Raw genomic sequence first — 21,237 nt, forward strand, 5'->3', positions numbered from 1 at the left:
AACATGTTAAAATAAATGGAATTGTGCACATAGTGAACTCTACATAAGCTTGATAGGTTGAGGGCTGAATTCCCTCCAGTGGGGTTGCCAATCCCAGGTTTGGAAATACCTGGAGATTTGAGGGTGGAGCCTGGGAGAGTAGGGTCTGGGGAGGGGAGGGACCTTGGCAGGGTATAATGCCATGTAGGCCACCTTCCAAAATAGCCATTTTTCTCCAGGAAAAGTGGAGTACATGTTTTGAAAAATAAGTGATTCATATGGGCTGGAGATCTGTTGTAATTCCAGGAGTTCTCCAGCCTCCAGCTGGAGGTTGGCAACCTCACTCCAGAGTCATGTTTCCTGGTCACACGGCGATGACTGACTTTAAGTCCAGCGCCTCTCTTTTTTAGGAGATTAAGCACTAATTTTAACCGCACGTTTTGTTCACACAAGCAGAGGCTTTAAAGAGTAAAATAATATTTATTCTATTTTTGTGACCTTGCAGGTTGTTTGTCTAGTGAATTTACAGAGCAATCCTTAAAAAAGGTTATACGCCATGGACTTAGAAGGGGTCAAAGTCTACTTAGGACTAATTTAAATCAATTATGCTATTTAATACACATCAATGTACATATTACCAAAACCTCAGTGTGTGTGGGGGGGGGGCATTTTTGAGATATTAAAGGTGTGGGGTAATTTATAATTTCCTAGCTAAGCCTACAATTAGGTATTAAGGGGAAAGGCTGCCTTTAGCATTTCATAGCCTCAAAAAATAGACATGGGTGCCTTTATCTCTCAGCTCGTTTAATTAATTTTTGCCTCAACCAATACATCTGCTAAAGCTTTGCCAGTTAAAACTCAGTCACTAAATGGCCTTAGGAAGGTAATTCAGCCATAGCTTTCCATCTGTAAAACCAGAGACCCTTCCAGCACTGCTAAGAGGATAAGTATGGCAAAGATCGTACAGCATCTTGTGTTGAAAAGGGTTTCATTTACCTGTGCATACAGAAGATTGTGGCCTGTCACTGCAGGGAATTACAACTCACAACATGTATTATTATTAAAGTGTTGTCTCTATTTCTCCCAGATCTGTATATTTCTGCAAAGCTGTAAACCATGGTGAAAGACAAGAAGAAAAAAGACAAGAAGGAGAAGAAGAAAAAGGCATCGCAGCAGCCCAAGGAAGTTCGAACGTATTTTCCTGAAGCTCTGTTGGAATACCAGTATGTATAACATGCAGGGAATTTCAGTCTCACTACATACATGTCTGGTGGGCTGGAGAGAGGATCCTCTTCCTTAACTAGCCCTTTGTGGTCCAAACGATCCCACTGACCTAGAGTTACCAACTCTGGGTTGGGAAATTCCTGGACATTTGGGGATGGAGCCTGGGGAGTAGGGCTCCTCCAGGTACTTAGCACAGATGCGAGAGTAATTAACAAAGTGCAAACATTTATATAAATAGCTACACAAATACAACACTGAACATCAACTAGCCATTCACACATTCATATACATCCTAAATCATCTTAATGAACATGAACACACAGATGCAATCATCAGTAGTCCAAATATCATGTAGAAAGTGGTTCCATGAAGGTTCCCACAAAGTGGAGCAGCAGAAAGGCGGGGATACGGCCATTTCAATTTCTTGTCTCAATCTCTTCTTCAATCCCCCAATATTCATTCACTTTTATAAGCTCATTACTTCTATATTTTGACTGCTATTAATGATGCTGTTTCTGGATAGCACGTTCCACGCAGGGATACATTTGGGGATGGAGCCTGGGGAGTAGGGTTGCCAACCTCCAGGTACTAGCTGAAGATCTCCTGCTATTACAACTGATTTCCAGCTGATAAGAGATCAGTTCCCATGGAGAAAATGGCCACTTTGGCATTTGGACTCTATGGCATTGAGGGGAAATGCGTGTGTGCGTGTGTGTGTAAAGTTCCGGCTAGCCTGGGCCATCTAGGTCAAGGCAGTTAATGCTTAGGGACAGAAAATGAGCATATGTAGGATGATAAGAATCCTATGTCCCTATTGAGCACGGGGGGCGGGGTGTCCACTGATCTGAACTTTTGAATGTTCAGTGAAGTTGTGAATGCTCAAGTTTAGCAATTTGTAACGGAATAGGATTGTAGTCCCCTGCAAAGTTTACTGTAGGTATCACCTGCTTTTACTGCACTGTATTTTTATAATGCTGGTCAAATGACCGTAATAAATGAAATTACTGCACTGTCTTATTTGGATGCTAATCTGGTGAACTGGATTTGTTTCCCCATTCTTACACACGAAGTCAGCTTGGGCTACTCACAGCTCTCTTAGAGCTCTCTCAGCCCCACCTACCTCACAGGGTGTCTGTTGTGGGGAGGGGAAGGGAGATTGTAAGCCGGTTTGATTCTTCCTTAAGTGGTAGAGAAAGTCAGCATATAAAAACCAACTCTTCTCCTCCTCCTCCTTGTAATCTTCGTTGTAATCCACTCTGTGTATTGTTTGTAGTACATCTGTGCCTTGGTTTGTTCTTCGCCTTGTTCTGTAATTCCATACTCTGAGTCCTATTGCTCTGTTCATTGGCAGTAAAAATTATACAATTCAATTAAAAACACAGAAACGACTCTAGAAGAAGGGCCAGTAACCATTACTGGGGATACGCCAGATGAAACAAAAAAGTTTTCACCTGCTGGCGAAAGATGCTGAGAGAGGGAGACAGGCAAATCTCCCTGGGGAGGGCGTTCCAAAGAGTTGGGGCCACGCCGGAAAAGGCCCTTTCTTGGGTCACAGCTAGTTTGCTTCAGATGGCCCCCGGTCTTGTGCTGGGCGGTTGCACAGCTGTCTGCTTTGCGTCTCAGCAAGAGATGCTATTAAATAAATTTTAAAATGTAGCTGTCCTACCTCTCCCATCCCACTGCAGCCCACTGACCTCTAAAAAGGCAGCTTCTGGGGGGATAGGGCACCCCCAGGAACAGTACGGTTCTGCGGCAGGAATGGGGAAACTGCAGATTTAGTCTGGATCCAGCCCCTTTATACTGACAACAAACTAATGAGTAGGGCTACCAGCTCTGGGTTGGGAAATATCTGGAGATTTTGGGGGTGGCACCTGAGGAGGGCAGGGTTTGGGGAGGGCAGGGACTTCAATGGGGTGCAATAGAGTCCACCCTCCAAAGCAGCCATTTTCTCCAGGGGAACTGATCTCTTTTACCGGGAGATCAGTTGTAATCCCAGGAGAGCTCCAGACCCCACCTGGAGGTTGACAACCCTACCAGTGGCCACAACATATGTCTTTCGGGTTGCATTCAGCTGGTGGTATGGTCACATCACACGAACCTGCCTTTCCACACCACAGGTCTAAACTATATGTTAATAACTTTCAGACTCCTTTAAATTCCATACCCCTACTGTTTTCTTAATTGGTTTCTACAAAAAAGACCGGTAATTTCCCATGCAATTTTTTTTGTTTTAAATAACACTTGGCAGCTTTATGTTAGCTCCTCCCGTGTGTTTATTTCTCTCCAGATGTCAGATAAAAGAAGAGGTGATCAATCATCTTCTGCTTGAAATCAAACGCTTGGAAGAAATAAATGAGAGATGCCACGACAGAGTAAGTGAACTAGTATCTCTGCTTAAAGCTACATTGACAAAGTTGCCAGTTCATTAGGTAGCCTTAGGGCCCAATAGGGTTGCCAGCCTCCAGGTACTAGCTGGAGATCTCCTGCTATTAAAACTGATCTCCAGCCGAAAGAGATCAGTTCCCCTGGAGAAAATGGCCGCTTTGGCAATTGGATTCTATGGCATTGAGGTCCCTCCCCTCCCCAAACCCTGCCCTCCTCAGGCTCCGCCCCAAAAATCTCCAGGTATTTCCCAACCCAAAGCTGGCAACCCTAGGGCCGAATTACGTAGGGTTGCCAGGTCCCTCTTCGCCACCAGCAGGAGGTTTTGAGGAGAGCGGGGTTTGGGGAGGGGAAAGACTTCAATGCCATAGAGTCCAATTGCCAAAGTGGCTATTTTCTCCAGGTGAAGCGATCTCTATCGGCTGGAGATCAGTTGTACTAGCAGATCTCCAGCTATTACACCTGGAGGTTGGCAACCCTACAATTACATGATGTTGGAGTTCCATCATGTTTGTATGCTGGACTAGTATGGGAAATCCTTGCTCAGCTGTGAAATTCATTGGGTGACCTTGGGCCCCTCGCTTCAGCCTTGCCTATTTCACAGGGTTGTTGTGAGGATCAAATAGAGAAGGGAGAATCATGTATACCACACTTGGCTCCTGGGAAGATGGGCGTGATCAAAATTGTACTAGACAGCTAGATAGACTAGGCCCTGGTCATCTGGGAGAAAGACTAATGTGTATGTATATGTGTATGTATGTATACACACACACACACCTGGTATGAACTCGGGCCACAACACCGGAGAAAGAAAAGGTTGATTCTTTCCCTGTACTGTTTCCCAGTCAAACTGTCATCCCCCTTTCAGGCTGTTTTAAAGCCCACTCAGGGAAAAAGACAGGCACATTGCAGCCGTCTGTCATTTTCTGCTATCTGGGTTTAAAGCAGTGTTGGAGGAATTGTTTGCTGTTGAGGAAATGACATACAGCTGGGGTAGGGGAGAGCTGGGCTGGAAGGCCTGTGGGTGGCTGACCCACACATACACACATGCACCCACCTTTATTGGCATATAGAAAGAAAAACATGCATAGGATAGATCCAAGTACAAAGAGATGAAACTGGACAAAACAATCCCAAATCAGCCATGGTTGGCTGACCCTTCCATTAATCACTTCCTCGCCTTCTCCGGGCATGGTTTCAATGATCATGAAAGAGGATGACGTTTTGAAAAATAAAACAAAATAAAGCAGGAAGCATCGAAGCAGAGCGACTTGGGAAGAAACAAGAAGCAGGTAGACAGCTTGGGCTGAAGCAGCAAGGAAGACCTTTTTGATTTTTGCAATGAATTTCATTTTACTCAACTCTGACTGTAGGGTTGCCAGGTCCCCCCCTGGCCACCGGCAGGGGATGTAGGGTTGCCAGGTCCCTCTTCATCACTAGGAGGTTTTTGTGGCGTAGCCTGAGGAGGGCAGGGTTTGAGGAGGGACTTCAATGCCATAGAGTCCTATTGCCAAAGTAGCCATTTTCTCCAAGGGAACTGAGCTCTATTGGCTGGAGATCAGTTGTAATAGCAGGAGATCTCCGGCTAGTACCTGGAGTTTGGCAAACCTAGGGGGTGTGGGGGTAGGGTTACCAGGTCCAAGTTGGGAAACTCTTGGAGATTTGGGGATGGAGCCCTGGGAGGGTTAGGGGCCTCAGTGGAGTACAATGCCACGGAGTCCACCCTCCACAGCAGACATTTTCTGCAGGGGAAGTGATCTCTGTAGTCTGGAGAAGAAGAAGGAGGAGAGGAAGGAGGAGGAACAGGAGAAGCAGGAGAAGGAGAAGGAAGAAAAGAAGGAGGAGAAGAAGGAGAAGAACAAGAGATGCGCTGGAGATGAGCTGTAATTCCAGGGTATCCCCAGATCCCACCTGGAGGCTGGCATCACTATGTGGCTGTGAGGAAATCCACAAAACTGATTTTTATATAGATAGACATGCAAAGTCAAGTACCCAGAGGATATGGAGAAGTCTATTGGATTATCATAACTGTTGTCACCATACGGTTTCTTTGCGATTTCATAGGGGCTTGTTGAATTTGCTTCGCCCCGTTGCGTTAGCCCTCTTCAAGGTGGCAATGGCAAAGGCGGAATATGAATCAAAATAAACAATAGGACAAGTCAAAGCATTTTCCTTTCCCTAGATCTAACAGCCATTGGCTATTCAACTACCATTTCACTTTTTTTAAAAAAAAGAGGGAAACGAAATTGAATTTTTCTTGACACTATAAAGAGAAAAGTTGCCACATCTCTCCCGCAATTCACCGATCCGCTTGACAGCAGGTAACGCAGTATCAGCTCCTCAGAAAGTGTCATTAGGTATTTTATCCAGGGAGTAATATATTTATTTCGTGCAGTATTTATTGTGTGAACATGCTAAAACAATGTGGGCTAGGCAGTCTACTTGATCTGGACAAAATGGGCATTTGCTTTCTTCTGCGATAATTTTATTGTATCGACCTTGCATTTCAGCTGATTCTATGGCAATAGACCTCGCCAATAAGAAAGCTCGTCCAAATTTATGGATTTCTAACCAGCGGAAATAGTCTGGCAAGGAAAAAGTTCTGTTAAAGTGTATCTGGAAGAAGCGAGGCGAACATTTACGATTTGCGTCCTTAAAAACATTTGTGTCTCCCCTTTTTTATCCCCCCCCCCCAGAACAAGAGCCTAAAGGCAGAACAGACTGGGAATGTCCGGGCACTCCTAGCCACCCTGAGAGAGCAGGAGAAGGAACTAGAGAAAGTTGGGGTTGTGACCAGGGACGATGTGGACAAAGCCATGAAGGACAAGTGGCAATACATTAAGGACCAGGAGAAACGGATCAAAGGCAAGTTGTACATCAGTAGGGGAATGAGACACCAAGTTGCAAGTGACTTACGACAACCCTGCAGGGTTTACCAGGCAAGAGACATTCAGATGATAATAATAATAATAAATAAGTTTTATTTGCGGCAGGTATGCCAGATAAAACAGGTAAAACAGAAACTGACCATACAGAGTAGATGTTTACAACCAAGGCCAACAAAATTCGGAATCACCCAATTTTACAATTCCACAGATTAAGGCTGTACATTAAGGCGACGTAGCTTCATTGCTACTGCACAATGTTTTGCGACCTGGGTGGGGATTGGTGAGCCGTCTCCCAGCAGAAACCTTTTGGTCCATTCACCCTCATCAACAGAGCCCATTTCCCTAATCAAAAGGTTAATAATATTGAAGCGGGCTGACTTGTAGAGGGGACTTCTAAAAAATACGTGCTCAATGGCTTCCAGCTCCCCTGTGTTACACGGGCAAAGTCTCTCCACCCTGGGTACATTCAGATGTAGTTTGCCATCACCTTCCTTTGCATAGCAATCACTGGCCATTTATGCAGGGTCAATTTTGATGCTTGCTCGAAGCTCTTTTTTTAAATGCAACCTTTAAAATGCCTATTCACGGTCCCGATGCACAAGAAGAAATTCCACCCTCCTCACTTGCCTGCTCCTTTGTTTCCGTAGACATTAGCAATTTGCATAGCTAACGCGCGGCTATGATTTTGCATGCGTCCTTGAGGGAATTCTTCAAGGCGGGGGCGGAGCAAACACAAAAGGTCGCATTAAAGGGGCTCTTAAGAAATGCGAAGCAGGTATGGGCCGGCTTCGCAGTCACTTCCTGAATGATGGTTCAGCGTGAAAAACTCAAAAAAATATACGGGGCACTTCAGCCTGGAACGCGTGGCTAATTACCAAGCATAAATGGCCACAGTCTTCCTTGGTAGTCTCCTGGTCATGAACAAGCCACAGCTGGCCCTGCTTAACTTCCAAGCCAGGGGTCCCCAAACTTTTTGGGTCTGTGGGCACCTTTGGGATTCTGACACGGCATGGTGGGTGCAGCAACAAAATGGCTGCCGCAGGAGGTGGAGCCAGCCACGAAACGATTGCCACAGCTTAACTTCAGTAACACAGTGTAGATCCTCGTGTTGTGGTGGCAACTGCTGCCAAAGTAACTTTTTTTTTTTAATCTACACAGCCAATTAAACCCCCAATAGTCAATCAGAATCCTTGCTGGAACAGGTAACCCTAGCAGAGCCTGTTACTAATACTAATAATCTTACCAAATCATGGCTTGAATTATCCGACAGACATGCGCTCTCAGATCAATCATTTTGAGCAAATACTTCTGGTGAAACAGGCAGAAATAGACTACTGGTTGGACTATAAAAAACTGGGGAGTGGTGCCCATGGCCAACAGATCCAGGTCCTCGAGCAAGATATCAAGAAGCTAAAGGAAGACCTAGAGGAAATGACAGGTGAGCTACTATTAAGCCAGTACTTCAAACTGCAAGCATCCATGTCAATTCATTAGGGAAGGGGGGGGGGGAACCCAAACAGCAGCAGCGGAATAGTTTTGATTGGGACATGTTTTTAAGGACAATGGAAAGAGTCAAACATAGTCAGAGAGAGATTCCTTCCCACGTTGTACACGTACATATCTTTTGTTCCGCTTGATTCCTCTGGCCAAACAGATCTTGAAGGTTTTTAAAATAATATTTAAAAACCTGCTCAAAAGTGGGGTGGTTCTACACTCCACAAGAAGTTGAGTACCTTCAAATCTTGGGGAAAAGCTATAGTCTTGATAGAGCTTGAACTTAAAAAAACAACAACAACCCAGAATTGTAGCTGAAAGTTAAATTTTTTAAAAGAGTTTGAAATTAAACCCTTTTGAAAAGTTGTCGACTTTCTTTCTTTGTCTTCCCTGAGTTAGCCAATTTGAACCCTGGCTCTGGAGTTGACAAATGTCTCTGTTCTTCCCTTTGCTGTCAGCTGAACACTCCACTACAACATGCTGTCCCGTATTTTGCAAATATGTTCTATATACCCTCTGTAAGGTAAAGGTAGTCCCCCTGTGCAAGCACCGGGTCATTACTGACCCATGGGGTGACATCACATCACGTTTACTAGGCTATGTTTAAGGGGTGGTTTGCCATTGCCTTCCCCAGTGTAGAGGAGGTTAAATTATTGGATTAAAAAAAAAAATCCGCGACTGGCTCAAGCGTGATGCCAGCTGAGATGCTGCCCTGGTTCAGCACTCGAAGTTCTTTCTCTGGTACCCTTCAAAAAGAATAAATACACCCACAGTACCTAGTCAATTTCATTAGGCCTTCACCAAGAAAGGCTTTTACCAGTGGTGGCCAATGGAAGCTGGGTAGGGTTGCCAACCTCCAGGTGGTGGCTGGAGATCTCCCACTATTAAAACTGATCTCCAGGTGACAGAGATCAGTTCCCCTGGAGAAAATGGCTGCTCTAGCAATTGGACTCTATAGCGTTGAAGTCCCTCCCCTCCACAAACCCCACCCTCCTCAGGTTCCACCCCCAAATCTCCAGGTATTTCCCAACCCAGAGCTGAAGGTATCGGATCCCCAGCCCCCTACCAGGGGCTTGACCGCCCAAGCAAGACCACATAGGCATGGTGTGTTTACAGAGAACAGGCTTAGAGCATTTAAAATATTAGGAGCTTTAATAAACAAAATTAATATACGGGACAAACAAAAAGTTAAAGGAGTGCACATGGTGTATCCAAGCATGAGGCTGAGCAAGAATACAAAGAAAAAGTGAAGGTTTGTGAGGCAGATCTTAATTGGTGGTTTGGACAATATGGGAGGAGGTGATCCTTTAAGTACAATCAAACTCCACAATGCAAATGGCACATGATCCGGGAAGGGAGAAGAAAAGCTATCATTGCAGAATTAATATGAGACTGTATTCTCATTACTGAAAAATAATTGGCATTCTATTGTATAGCAGCAACAATGTCCAAAAGGCCAATGTTATTATTGTCCAACAACTCCGTAAACACTTTCTTTATAAGTACAGTAATGGATCTGTATTCAAATGTGCTGTAGTACAAGAAATAATTCTACATCTTTCTTTGTAACCCCCCCCCCTCTAATTGTTATTCCCCACCCCCAGAATTTTTTAGAATTGCTCTGGAAGAAACCAAGCAAAAAATTGACAAATACACACTGAAGCAAATGGAACTAAAAAAAGAATGGGCCACTGAGGTATCTGTTTTGCTTTGAAATCTTGGTTGTTGTTTTTCTGAATTGTGGAACTGCACTCACACTAGTGCCCGTAAGAAGCAGGACGTGTAAGGAGAAAACCCCTCTCTGCACTTCTCTGGTTCTCTGTGTAAAGGAGGAATGGCAGTTTCTTTACATGGTCCTATGAAACTGCCTCATACCAAGTTAGGCAGATTGTGAGAGGGAGGGCAGGAAGGGCTGTGCCAGTGTTTGGCTCTTGTGCCCTTTTCTCACATGCCCAGTGCAATTCTGATCAATCGCCACTTTAGGATCAGGAAATAATTTTCCTCCAGGCCAGATTGGCCAGGGATCCTGGAGGATTTTGTTGGCCATCTTCTGGGCATGGGTCAGGGGTCACTAGAGGTGGGAAGGCAGTTGTGAATTTCCCACATTGTGCAGGGGGTTGGACTAGATGACCCTGGTGATCCCTTCCAACTCTATGGGCGAAAACGCATGGTCACTTTAGCCTCCTTTAATCCCTGTTTTCAGCCAGGATTCAGACAGGATCGAATGCATGTGTTTCGATCCTGGCTGAAACAGGGAATAAAGGAGGCTAAAGCAACCATGCGTTTTCGCCCTACGATTCTATGATTCTAAGTTAGGCCTTGGTCCATCTAGGTCGCTACTGACTGCTCTGATTAGCAGCGACTCTCCAGGATCTCAGGCAGCAAAACCAAATATATGGTTTCTGAGATTTTTTTCAACTGCAGATTGCCCGGGACTGGGATATTCCACACACCAATCATGCATTCTGACCTTAAGACACAGCTCTTCACATCTGGCAATGAACATATGAGCTGCTTGATGTCGAGATCATCTGGCTAGCGACTGCTCTGAGTGACAGCAGTCCTCCAGGTCTCGGGCAGAGAAAAGTCACTCATAACCCTTGTTTCTGGAGTTCCTTTAACTGGAGGTGGCAGAAACAGAACCTGGGACTTTCCATATGCAATGTAGGTATGGTACCACTGGAGAAGAAGAAGAGTTGGTTTATATAGGCCGACTTTCTCTACCACTTAAGGGAGACTCAAACCGGCTTACAATCACCTTCCCTTCCCCTCCCCACAACAAACACCCTGTGAGGTAGGTGGGGCTGAGAGAGCACAGTTTTCTCTGAAACTAGCCCAAGGTCATCCAGCTGGCTTCGTGCGTAGGAGTGGGGAAACAAATCCAGTTCACCAGAACCAGATTCAATTCCCCCACTCCTCCACATGAAGCCTGCTGGGTGACCTTGGGCCAGACACAATTCTCTCTGAACTGTCTCAGCCCACGCAGAAGCAGGCAGCGGCAAACCACCTCCGAACATCTCTTTGCCTTGAAAACCCTACGGAGCCTCCATAAATCAGCTGTGACTTGACAGCGCAGACTCATTGGTACAGCACCTTTTTTTTCCCTGGGCTCGCCCAAGTTTCGATCCTCGTGTGCCAGCCTGCCCCACTCAGCTAGAGAAAGACAGAGTAAACCCTCAGGGATACCCTAGAGCCGTGTTGGCGAACCTATGGCATGCGTGCCAAGTCCGGCACGCCAAGCCCTCTCTGTGGGCGGGGGCGGCGAGGGCTTTGAAGGGCGCATGGAGCCGTTCAAAGCCCCCCCTTCCCTGGACTCCCCGTGCCCCCCCCTTGCCAAGCTGGGAGGAAACCTCAGTATTCAGGTTAAATTGCGGTGTTGGCACTTTGCGATAAATAAGTGGGTTTGGGGTTGCAGTTTGGGCACTCGGTCTCTAAAAGGTTTGCCATCACTGCCCTAGAGGGCATCTGCAGAGGGAGAGCGGAATTGGTGGGAATCGGCATGACCCCGTATAAGAAGTAGCAAATTATTTTTAAACCAATTTTTTTTAATGTGACATGTTGTTATAAGCTGCCAGGCAGTTCTTGCGCAAAATCAACGGCACACAAATGTTTTAAACAACAAGAAGGAGCTTTGCTCAGATTTTCCGACCGTCTCTATGGTGGCCACACTCTTTGCCCCATTCATCCTTCAACGCCAAGAGGTTGCACCTTCAGCCAAAATTTCATCTTTCCTTTCCCCAGAATGCCGTCAAGCACATTGACAGCATCAGCTGCCGGGAGATCAAAGAATATGAATGGCTGAAAGAAGAGGTAAGTGGGAGAGAAGTTGAAGGCAGGGAGGAAAGAGGAAGACCCGCCATGAGAGGGACTGACCCAGGCAAGGAAGCCGTGGCCCTCAGTTCGCGAAGCTGTTCACGACAGGATGTTTTGATGGTCATTCATAGAATGAAGGCGGCATGGCATAGCCCCATCTCATCAGATCTCGGAAGCTAAGCAGGGTAGGCCAGGCGGAGAGTTTAGAACCACAGAGTTGGAAGGGGCCCATACAGGCCATCTGAACTCTCAGCCTGGCCTACCTCACAGGGGTGGTTGTTGTAGGGGGACGGAGGAGCCGCTTTGAGTTCCAACTGAGGAGAAAAGCGGGATGTAAACAAACAAATTGAAACTCCTAAATTCATCAAAACTTCTGTAGTAGAAACTCCATCCCTTGCACGAATGCTAAAGGTGGCTCCTAACCTTTCTAGTACCCACGTGTCCAAATTTACTTGGTATGTTGACCCACTGGAAGGGAAAAGAACATGCACAAATCAATAAAAACTGCAAAGGCTTTCATGGGTTTCATGACCCACCTTTGAGTTGGAACACACAGATTGTAGGGTTGCCAACCTCCAAATACTAGCTGGAGATCTCCTGCTATTACAACTGATCTCCGGCCGATAGAGATCAGTCCACCTGGAGAAAATGGCCACTTTGGCAATTGGACTCTGTGGTATTGAAGCCCCTCCCCTCCCCAAACCCTGCCCTCCTCAGGTAGGGTTGCCAGGTCCCTCTTCTCAACCGATTTTGGGGGCGGAGCCTGAAGAGGGCGGGGTGTGGGGAGGGGAGGGACATCAGTGCCATAGAGTTCAATTGCCAAAGCGGCCATTTTTCTCCAGGTGATCTGATCTCTATCGGGTGGAGATCAGTTGAATTAGCAGGAGATCTCCTGCTACTACCTGGCAGTTGGCAACCCTATCCTCAGGCTCCGTCCCAAAAACCTCCCGTTGGTGGCGAAGAGGGACCTGGCAACCCTGACAGACTGGGAAATGCTGTTTGTAAGCCAGCCTAAGGTTGGACACTTTTGTCCAATGAAAGAAGTCCGAAGACGGTAATCACTGTAAGACCCATTAGTTCTGCCCACTGGGCAAAGGCGAGAGAGCGGGCAGTGCTAGAGGACCTGCTTTGCATGCAGAAGTTCTTCTGCCAGAGACCGATCAGCATCGAGGCCATAATGGAGAAGATGTCAATCGAGGGCTTCATTGTAGAGTCTTCCCTTTCTTGGCAGGTTGCAGTTTACAGGAAGGAGGTGAATGAACTGGAAGCCTCTGCTCATGCCCTGGAGGAGGAAAATATCTATCTCATCAAGAAGCTCTACGACCGCAAACTGCACTATCTTAGAGTGCCCAGGTAAAGACAGCTTTCTCCGACGTGAGTTATCTGGAAGCTAGTTACGTGTTTCTGCTTAACATCTTGCAGCCCAGTTTATTTAAACACCCAGTACCAACACACCGAGCAACCCCAGCAAAATGCAGTGTATTGATAACACAAGAGACAAATTGGAGAACAATGCGTAATGCAAATCGGGCAGGCAAGAAACCTAATAAAGGCTGGATAGGATGGAAGAGGTGGCAGGTGGCTGTGAACTTGGAACAAGGGGCAACCAAGTATGCATTTTTAAGAAATGGAGGAAAAACATAAGACTTTCTGGAAGACTTAGCACGAGACCTTGAGCACGTAGATATGGCATGGTGTAGAGAAATTAGGAGATTGAGACTGGGAAGGGCAGCCATGAAGGAGCTAGAAAAGATTTTGAAGTGTAAGGATGTGACTCTGGCCACCAAGACTAGATTAATTCATGCCATTATATTCCCTATTACTATGTATGGGTGTGAAAGCTGGACAATGAAGAAAGCTGATAGGAAAAAGTAGATTTCCTTGGTGTTGGAGGAGAGTGTTACGGATTCCGTGGACTGCCAAAAAAACAAATCAGTGGGTTCTAGATCAAATCAGGCCTGAACTGACCCTAGAAGCTAAAATGACTAAACTGAGGCTGCCGTATTTTGGTCACGTCATGAGACGACAAGAGTCACTGGAAAAGACCGTCATGATAGGAAAAGTTGAGGGCAGCAGGAAAAGAGGAAGACCCAACAAGAGATGGATTGACCCAATAAAGGAAGCCACAGCCTTCAATTTGCAAGATCTGAGCAAGGCTGTCAAAGATAGGACATTTTGGAGGACTTTCATTCATAGGGTCGCCATGAGTCGGAAGCGACTTGATGGCACTTAACACACACACACACACAGAGTGCAGGGGTCCCCAACGTTTTTGAGCCTGCGGCACATTTGGAATTCTGACACGGCGTGGTGGGAGCAGCCACATAAGGGCTGCCAAAGGAGGTGGAGCCAGACACCAAATGGGTGCCACAGTTTACCTTTGGTCACACAGTGAAGATCCTTATGCTGTAGTGGTGCAGCCAATCAAATCTCCAATGGCCAATCAGGAGCCTTGCTAGGCAAAAGCCCTTTCCAGCCTTGCCCACTTTCTAAAAACACTTGGTGGGCACCCGGAAAGGTGTTGGTGGGCACCATGGTGCCCTCAGGCACCACATCGGGTACCCCTGGTGTGCTGGTTAGAGTGTTGGGCTAGGTCTAGGGATCAAATTTGTACTCATCCATAAAACTTCCCAGATGAATTTGTTCTGAGGATAAAAAAAGGTGGGAGGGAAATGCACATACGCTGCCCTGAGCTCCTAAGAGAAATGGTGGGATAGAAATTTACTGGGCAGGAAAACAGAGAGAAAGACTTTTCACACAGCACCTTAGACTGATCAGGTGGGGGCAACCAGAAGACTCCTGCAGAGAGGGAGTTCCACCAGCAAGGTGCCGCCACCAAGGCCCTGCCTGCGGTAGCCATCTAGCTCCTCTCCAGAAGTGAGAAGGTCCTCTCCAGAAGATGTAAATGGAGAGCCAGGAGTTTCTGGGAATCAACGGTTCTTTCAGTATCCTGGCACTAGCTGATTCAAAACTTTAAAGTGGTCTACCAGCTACTCAGCGGACCTAGAAAGGTAAAGGTATACCCAGGAATAATTCCAGCAGCAAATCAGCACGACATACTTGCCAGCACAGACAAGAGCTATGAGGCTAGGGTTCTTTTCTTGGCCATCTTCTGGGCATGGAGTTGGGGTCACTAGGGGTGTGGGAGGTAGTTGTGAATTTCCTGCGTTGTGCAGGTGGTTGGACTAGATGACCCTGGTTGTCCCTTCCAATCCAACTCTATGATTTCATGTTGCTTTTTCCCCCTCCCTTAAATTTTCTAGACACCTATTCCTCACCCAGGCTGCAGGTCTGCAGATCACTGAGGAAGAACTGGAAAACGTGGAATCCAAAGAGGCTCCAGGTAATCCTGTTACCGCCAGGGTCACGGGAAGAGTAACTGCAAGGGATCTAGTGCTACCTCCCTCGGGAAGCATGATGTACCTTCCCATCCTTCCAACATCCAGGGTGGGGAGAGGGGTAGAAATACACGTAGGCATCTTGGAGAAGGCTAACTTGCTACCCAAATCAGGGACAAATTAGTTTTGAAGACACCAGCCGTGCTTTTTGTTGGTGTCTGTCCACATCTGAAAGGTACAGAAGGTATCCTTTTAATATCAAATGGAGACTGCGGGTGACTGTAGCGGACTGCTCACCACACCACGTACACACACATAAACCCACATGATTATACTGAATCAAACCACTGATCCATCAGAGTCAGTATTGACCACTCAGACTGGCAGCAGTTCTCCAGGGTCTTGGGCACAAGTCTTTCATATCATCTACTACCTGGTCTTTTAACTGGAGATGCTGGGGATTGAACCCGGGACCTTCTGTGTGCCAAGCAGATGCTCTACCACAGAGCCACAGCCCTTTCCCCCTGCCCCATACTGAAACAAACCCCTTGATCCATCAAGGTCAATACCTGTCTGTCCAGGCTGGCAACACTCTCCGGGGTCTCAGGAAGAGGTCTTTAACATCACCTACTTGCCTGGTTCCTTTAACTGGAGACGCCGGGGATTGAACCTGGGACCTTCTGCATGCTGAGCACATGCTTTACTGCTGAGCCACGGCCTCTTTCCACGTACAGGGAGAGGTCATCTTGTCTAATTGAGGCTTTTGGTTAACCTGGACTTTGCAGGCCGGACAAAATGTCTTGAAGAGATGCTTAGAAAATAAATTTGAAGAGGTCGCTAGTTATTAGGGCAGCTTGATTTTGGGGACACTGCATGACAGATAGCTGAGGAGTAAGAGGTTGGCACTTTCAGTTCCACAACTGCAGCAGAAAATACTGCCTCTGGAACCAGTGTGAGGCCAGTGCAGTGGATAGTGTGGTGGACTGGAACCCTGAGCAACCCGGGTTCAAGCCCCCACTTCTACCACGGACTCTTTCTGGGTGACTTTGGGCCAGTCACAAACTCTCAGCCTGGTCTACCTCACTGGGTTGTTCTTGTTCAAAAATCAAGGAAGAGAAAATGACATGGTGTGGTGGTTAAGAGAGGTGGTTTGGAGCGGTGGACTTTGATCTGGAGAACCAGGTTTGATGCCCCACTCCTCCACATGAGCAGCAGATGCTAATCTGGTGAACTGGATTTGTTTCCCCATTCCTACACATGAAGCCAGCTGGGTGACCTTGGGCTAGTCACGGTCTCTCAGCCCCACCTACCTCACAGGGTGACTGTTGTGGGGAGGGGAAGGGAAGGTGATTGTAAGCCGGTTTGAGTCTCCCGTAAGTTGAAAAATTTGGCATATAAAAACAAACTCCTCCTCCTCCGCCGCTTCAGCCCCAAGTGGGGAGAAGAGCAGGATATAAATAAATAAATGCAAATATAAAGGCAAGCCCATTTAGGAAAAGAAGAATGCCGACTTTCTCTACCACTTAAGGAAGAATCAAACCGGCTTACAATCACCTTCCCTTCCCCTCCCCACAACAGACACCCTGTGAGGTTGGAGGGACTGAGAGAGTTCAGAGAGAACTGTGACTGGCCCAAGGTAGCCCAGCAGGCTTCATGTGGAGTGGGGAATCAAACCTGGTTCTCCAGATTAGAGTCTGCCGCTCTTAACCACTGTACCACACTAGCTCTCAGGGTCCCTTATTTCTGAACATACTCCCGTTTTTCCTGTTTGGGGGATGAGCAGAGGCAAAGGAGGCTGAACTGCTGGAACGGAAGGTCTGACTTCTTTGGCAGTCTTTAAGCAGAGGATGGACGAACAGCTGTCAGGGATGCTCTAGGCCAGGGGTGAGGAACCTTTTTCCTGCCAAGGGCCATTTGCATATTTATAACATCATTCGGGAGCCATACCAGGCGTAGATCTCCCGGTGGGAAGGGGGGGAGAGGCTAGGGTTGCCAGGTCTCCAGCCACTACCTGGAGGTTGGCAACCCTAGGAGATGCTATGCAGAGAAGGAAGGGGAGGAAGGGAAGGAAGGAAGGAAGGAAGGAAGGAAAGAGGGAGGGAGGGAGGGAGGGAGGGAGGGAGGGAGGGAAAGAAAGAAAGAAAGAAAGAAAGAAAGAAAGAAAGAAAGAAAGAAAGAAAGAAAGAAAAAGGGGTTCCCAGCTCCCCCGCACACACACACCCCAGGCCGCACAAGCGGCCGGGAGCGATGAGAGAAGCCTTCGTGGCTTCCCCCTGCCCTCACACACACAGACACACACACACAGACGCATGTGCGCCCCCAGCCGCAGGAGTGGCCAGAAGCGACCAGGGAGAAGCCTTCACGGCTTCTCCATGCACATACACGCGTGGTTGGCCCTGCTGCAGCAATGGCAGCAGCTTCTGCGGGCCGCAGCCAATGATGTCACCCGCGGGCCCGAGGTTCCCCACCCCTGCTCTAGGCTGATCCTGCATTAAGGAGGGGGTTGGACTAGACAGCCCCTTCCAACTCTATGGTTCTGTAACTTCAGACAGGTGACTCTTTTCATTCATCCCTGCAGGAAAAGGTGGATCCCTCCAGCTGTATCAAAAGGGACAGGAGCCTGGCCTGTTGTCTGTCCCCCAAAAATCGTCCTCGCTGGCCTCCGCCTCTGAAATCATCCTCGCCTCAGAGCTGGTCATGGAGGAAGAGGGAGAAGGAGGAGAGCAGTCGGAGCTTCCTTCCGAACTGGTGTACCTGCGAGGGCAAACGGCCTCCCAGTTTCTTCCTCCACTCCTGTACGAAGACACGGGTGACTTCAAGGTAAAAAAAAAAAAAGAGTCCAACCACTTCTCTTCTTCTGAAACCAGGCTCCATGCAGCTGACATTTGAGCTTTAAAAAAAAAAAACCCTCCCTGTTTTGAGGACTGGAGAATCTAGTTTCCACTACTCGCTCTACAGTTGGTGGGTGGAACGTGATGGCACCTTTTCAGTGCTGTGCGACTGCCATGGGGGAGACGGTTAGTGCAGGAAGGCATTCCCCACAGACTAGGGTTGCCAACCTTCAGGTGGAGAAGGGAGATCTCCCGCTATTACAACTGATCTCCAGGCGACAGGGATCAGTTCCCCTGGAGAAAAGGGCCGCTTTGGCAATTGGGCTCTGTGGCATTGAAGTCCCTTCCCTCCCCAAACCCTGCCCTCCTCAGGCTTCGCCCACAAAGTGTCCAGGTGTTTTTCCCAATGGAGAGCTGGCAACCCTACACCATCTGGACGTTGGCCACCCTAGGAAGGCAAGACGCTGCCACACTATTTCTTAAAACACTGCTGGATCACATGAGCTGTCCTAGGGGATTCTGCATCTCATTCCCATTTAGGGTTGCCAAACTCCAGGTGGTGGCTGGAGGTCTCCTGCTATTACAACTGATCTCCAGGTGACAGAATCATAGAATCAAAGAGTTGGAAGGGACCACCAGGGTCATCTAGTCCAACCCCCCGCACAATGCAGGAAATTCACACCTCCCCCCCACACCCCCAGTGACCCCTACTCCATGCCCAGAAGATGGCCAAGGTGCCCTCCCTCTCATGATCTGCTTAAGATGAGTAGAAGACAGGTAGCCATTTTCTTAAGGGCCAACAGTGCTGGGGGAAAAGGGGTAGGAAGGTTGAACCTCCTTCTTGTGTGGTCCCTTTCCCAACTGGGGATGCCACTGGGGACAGCCAGTGTGCCGTAGTGGTTCAGAGCAGCAGACTCTACTCTGGAGAACCGGGTTTGTTTCCCCACTCCTCCACATGAAGCATGCTGGGTGACCTTGGGCTAGCCAGTTCTCTCCAAACTCTCTCAGTCAGCCCCACCTACCTCACAAGGTGTCTGTTATGGGGAGAGGAAGAGAAGGCGATTGTAAGCTGGTTTAAAACTCTTTAAAGGTGGAGAAAAGCAGGGTATAAAAACCAACTCCTCCTTCTTCAAAGACTACTGGTGAACTGTGGCCTCCCATCATGTCTAGCAGGAAGAAGAGGAGTTGGTTTTTACATGCCGACTTTCTCTACCGCTTAAGGAAGAATTAAACTGGCTTACAATCACCTTCCCCTCCCCTCAACAGACACCCTGTGAGGTAGGTGGGGCTGAGAGAGCTGCGACTAGCCCAGAGTCACCCTGCTGGCTTCATGTGTAGGAGTGGGGAAACAAATCCAGTTCACCAGGTTAGCCTCCACCGCTCATGTGGAGGAGTGGGGAATCAAACCCAGTTCTCCAGATCAGAGTCCACCGCTCTTAACCACTACACCACCTGGACTTGACTTGGCTACAGCTGAAGGCTGTTTCCGACTTCACTCCAAGAATGTCAGAGGGTAGACTTGTCGGTTTACAGTAGTACAGCCAGATTAGAGTCCAGTAGCCTCTTAGAAACCAACAAGTTTTTTTGGGTGTGTGTACATATGACCCTGCCTCATACTGAATCAGACCCGTGGTCCATCAAAGTCAGTATTGCCTACTCAGACCAGCAGCGGCTCTCCAGGGTCTCAGGCAGAGGTCTTTCACATCACCTACTCGCCTAGTCCCTTTAACTGGAGATGCCGGGGATCAAACCTGGGGCCTTCTGCATGCCAAGCAAATGCTTTACCACTGAGCCCCGGCCCCGACCAAAGCTTTTGAGAGTCAAAGCTCCCTTCGTCAGATGCTCCAAGAGGGTTTGCTACTGAGCGACTTGCGTCTCCCTTGTCAACTCCAGGACTACGCAGAATTGGGGCCCTTGGAGGTGAAGCTCATGAGCGCCATGGGCCGAGCTGCGCCCCTTCACGAAGACGCGAAAGAGATGCCAAGCAGAACCCGGCTCGATGATAAATATGACACCGCCGCGGCGTCCCTCCACATCACCTACCGCATGATCAAGTCTATATTTCCTTGAGACAGAAGGCCGAGGCCCGTTTAAAAAAAAGAGAATACAGAAGCGTCAGGTTGTTGAAGCGCAGTTCGTCTGTGACTGTGGCAGTTAGCTTATATTAAAACAATTTAAATTGGACGTATGGGTAAGAATGTGTATCGTGTGTGGCCACCATTTGTGGCAGCCCGAATGGTTCCGCTTAGCCTGCTCTTGTTTATTTCCTTTATATCCTGCCTTTCTCCCCAATGGGCCCCCCAAGCTGCTTACATTGTTCTCCCCTCTTCTCTTTTCATCCACACAACAACCCTGTGAGATAGGTTAGGCGGAGGGTGTGACTGGCCCAAGGTCACCCAGCAGGCTTCCATGGCATGAGTTGGGGATTTTAACCTGGGTTTTAACCACTACACCACTCTGGCTCTGGTATATAGCTCAGCTTAGCTTGATCTTGTCAGAGGTTGGAAGCTAAGCAGGGTAGGTCACAGGCAGTATGGATGGAAGACCATTAAGGAAGACTAAGGTTGCTTTGCAGAGGAAGGCAACGGCAAATTACCTCTGCTAATCTCTGGACTTGAAAACCCCATAGTCCTGGGGTTACCAGCGGTTGCGCTCCATCATGGAAATTTCTACCCCCCTTGCAAATGTTTATTGTTGTAATACCCTTTTTATGAAGTGGGCAATTCTTGTGGTGGTCAAGAGCGGCGGACTCTAATCTGGCGAACCCGGTTCGATTACCCACTCCTCCACATGCAGCCTGCTGGGTGACCTTGGGCTGGTCACAGTTCTCTCAGCCTACGCGAAGGCAGGAGATGGCAAACCACCTCCCAACATCTCTTGCCTACAAGGTCACCATAAGTCAGCTGTGACTTGACAACACATAGACACGCTTTGAACACATGAAGCTGCCTTACACTGAATCAGACCCTTGCGCCATCAAAGTCAGCGTTGTCTACTCAGACCGGCAGCGGCTCCCCAGAGTCTCAGGAATAGGTCTTTCACATCACCTACTTGCCTAAACCCTTTTACTGGAGATGCTGAGGATTGAACCGGGGACCTTCTGCATGCCAAGCAGATGCTCTACTGCTGAGCCACAGCCCCTCCCCTTTACTCATTGGCAAAGGAATGTGGAACAGTTACCGCATCCTCCTTCCCAGTTCCAACAAGCACTAGATCTGGTGGGTTTCATAACGTAAAAGGACGCTGGAGACGGCAGCGGTGCCCACTTTCTCTTTTCGAAGCTCCAAG

The 21,237-nt window shown here is 47.9% G+C and overlaps 1 protein-coding gene across 1 annotated transcript; it reads left to right on the forward strand.

Annotated features, from left to right (window-relative positions):
* The first annotated feature begins 1,095 nt into the window (after positions 1–1,095).
* Positions 1,096–20,019, forward strand: CCDC83 (coiled-coil domain containing 83). Its single transcript, XM_056858080.1, has 10 exons — positions 1,096–1,202; positions 3,491–3,575; positions 6,282–6,450; positions 7,744–7,911; positions 9,572–9,663; positions 11,709–11,777; positions 13,012–13,133; positions 15,044–15,123; positions 17,697–17,938; positions 19,843–20,019. The coding sequence occupies exons 1-10, from the start codon at positions 1,096–1,098 to the stop codon at positions 20,017–20,019; spliced, it is 1,311 nt and encodes a 436-aa protein (XP_056714058.1).
* The last annotated feature ends 1,218 nt before the right edge of the window (positions 20,020–21,237 follow it).

The sequence above is a fragment of the Euleptes europaea genome, chromosome 12, assembly GCF_029931775.1.
Source record: "Euleptes europaea isolate rEulEur1 chromosome 12, rEulEur1.hap1, whole genome shotgun sequence".
Classification (NCBI taxonomy): Eukaryota; Metazoa; Chordata; class Lepidosauria; order Squamata; family Sphaerodactylidae; genus Euleptes; species Euleptes europaea.

Bases quoted from the DNA above. Each gene is read 5' to 3' on its own strand.
- CCDC83 (XM_056858080.1), top strand. From the start codon at position 1,096: ATGGTGAAAGACAAGAAGAAAAAAGACAAGAAGGAGAAGAAGAAAAAG. The intron at 13,134-15,043 runs GTAAAGACAGCT...TAAATTTTCTAG, and splicing joins CACTATCTTAGAGTGCCCAG to ACACCTATTCCTCACCCAGG. The intron at 15,124-17,696 runs GTAATCCTGTTA...TCATCCCTGCAG, and splicing joins GGAATCCAAAGAGGCTCCAG to GAAAAGGTGGATCCCTCCAG.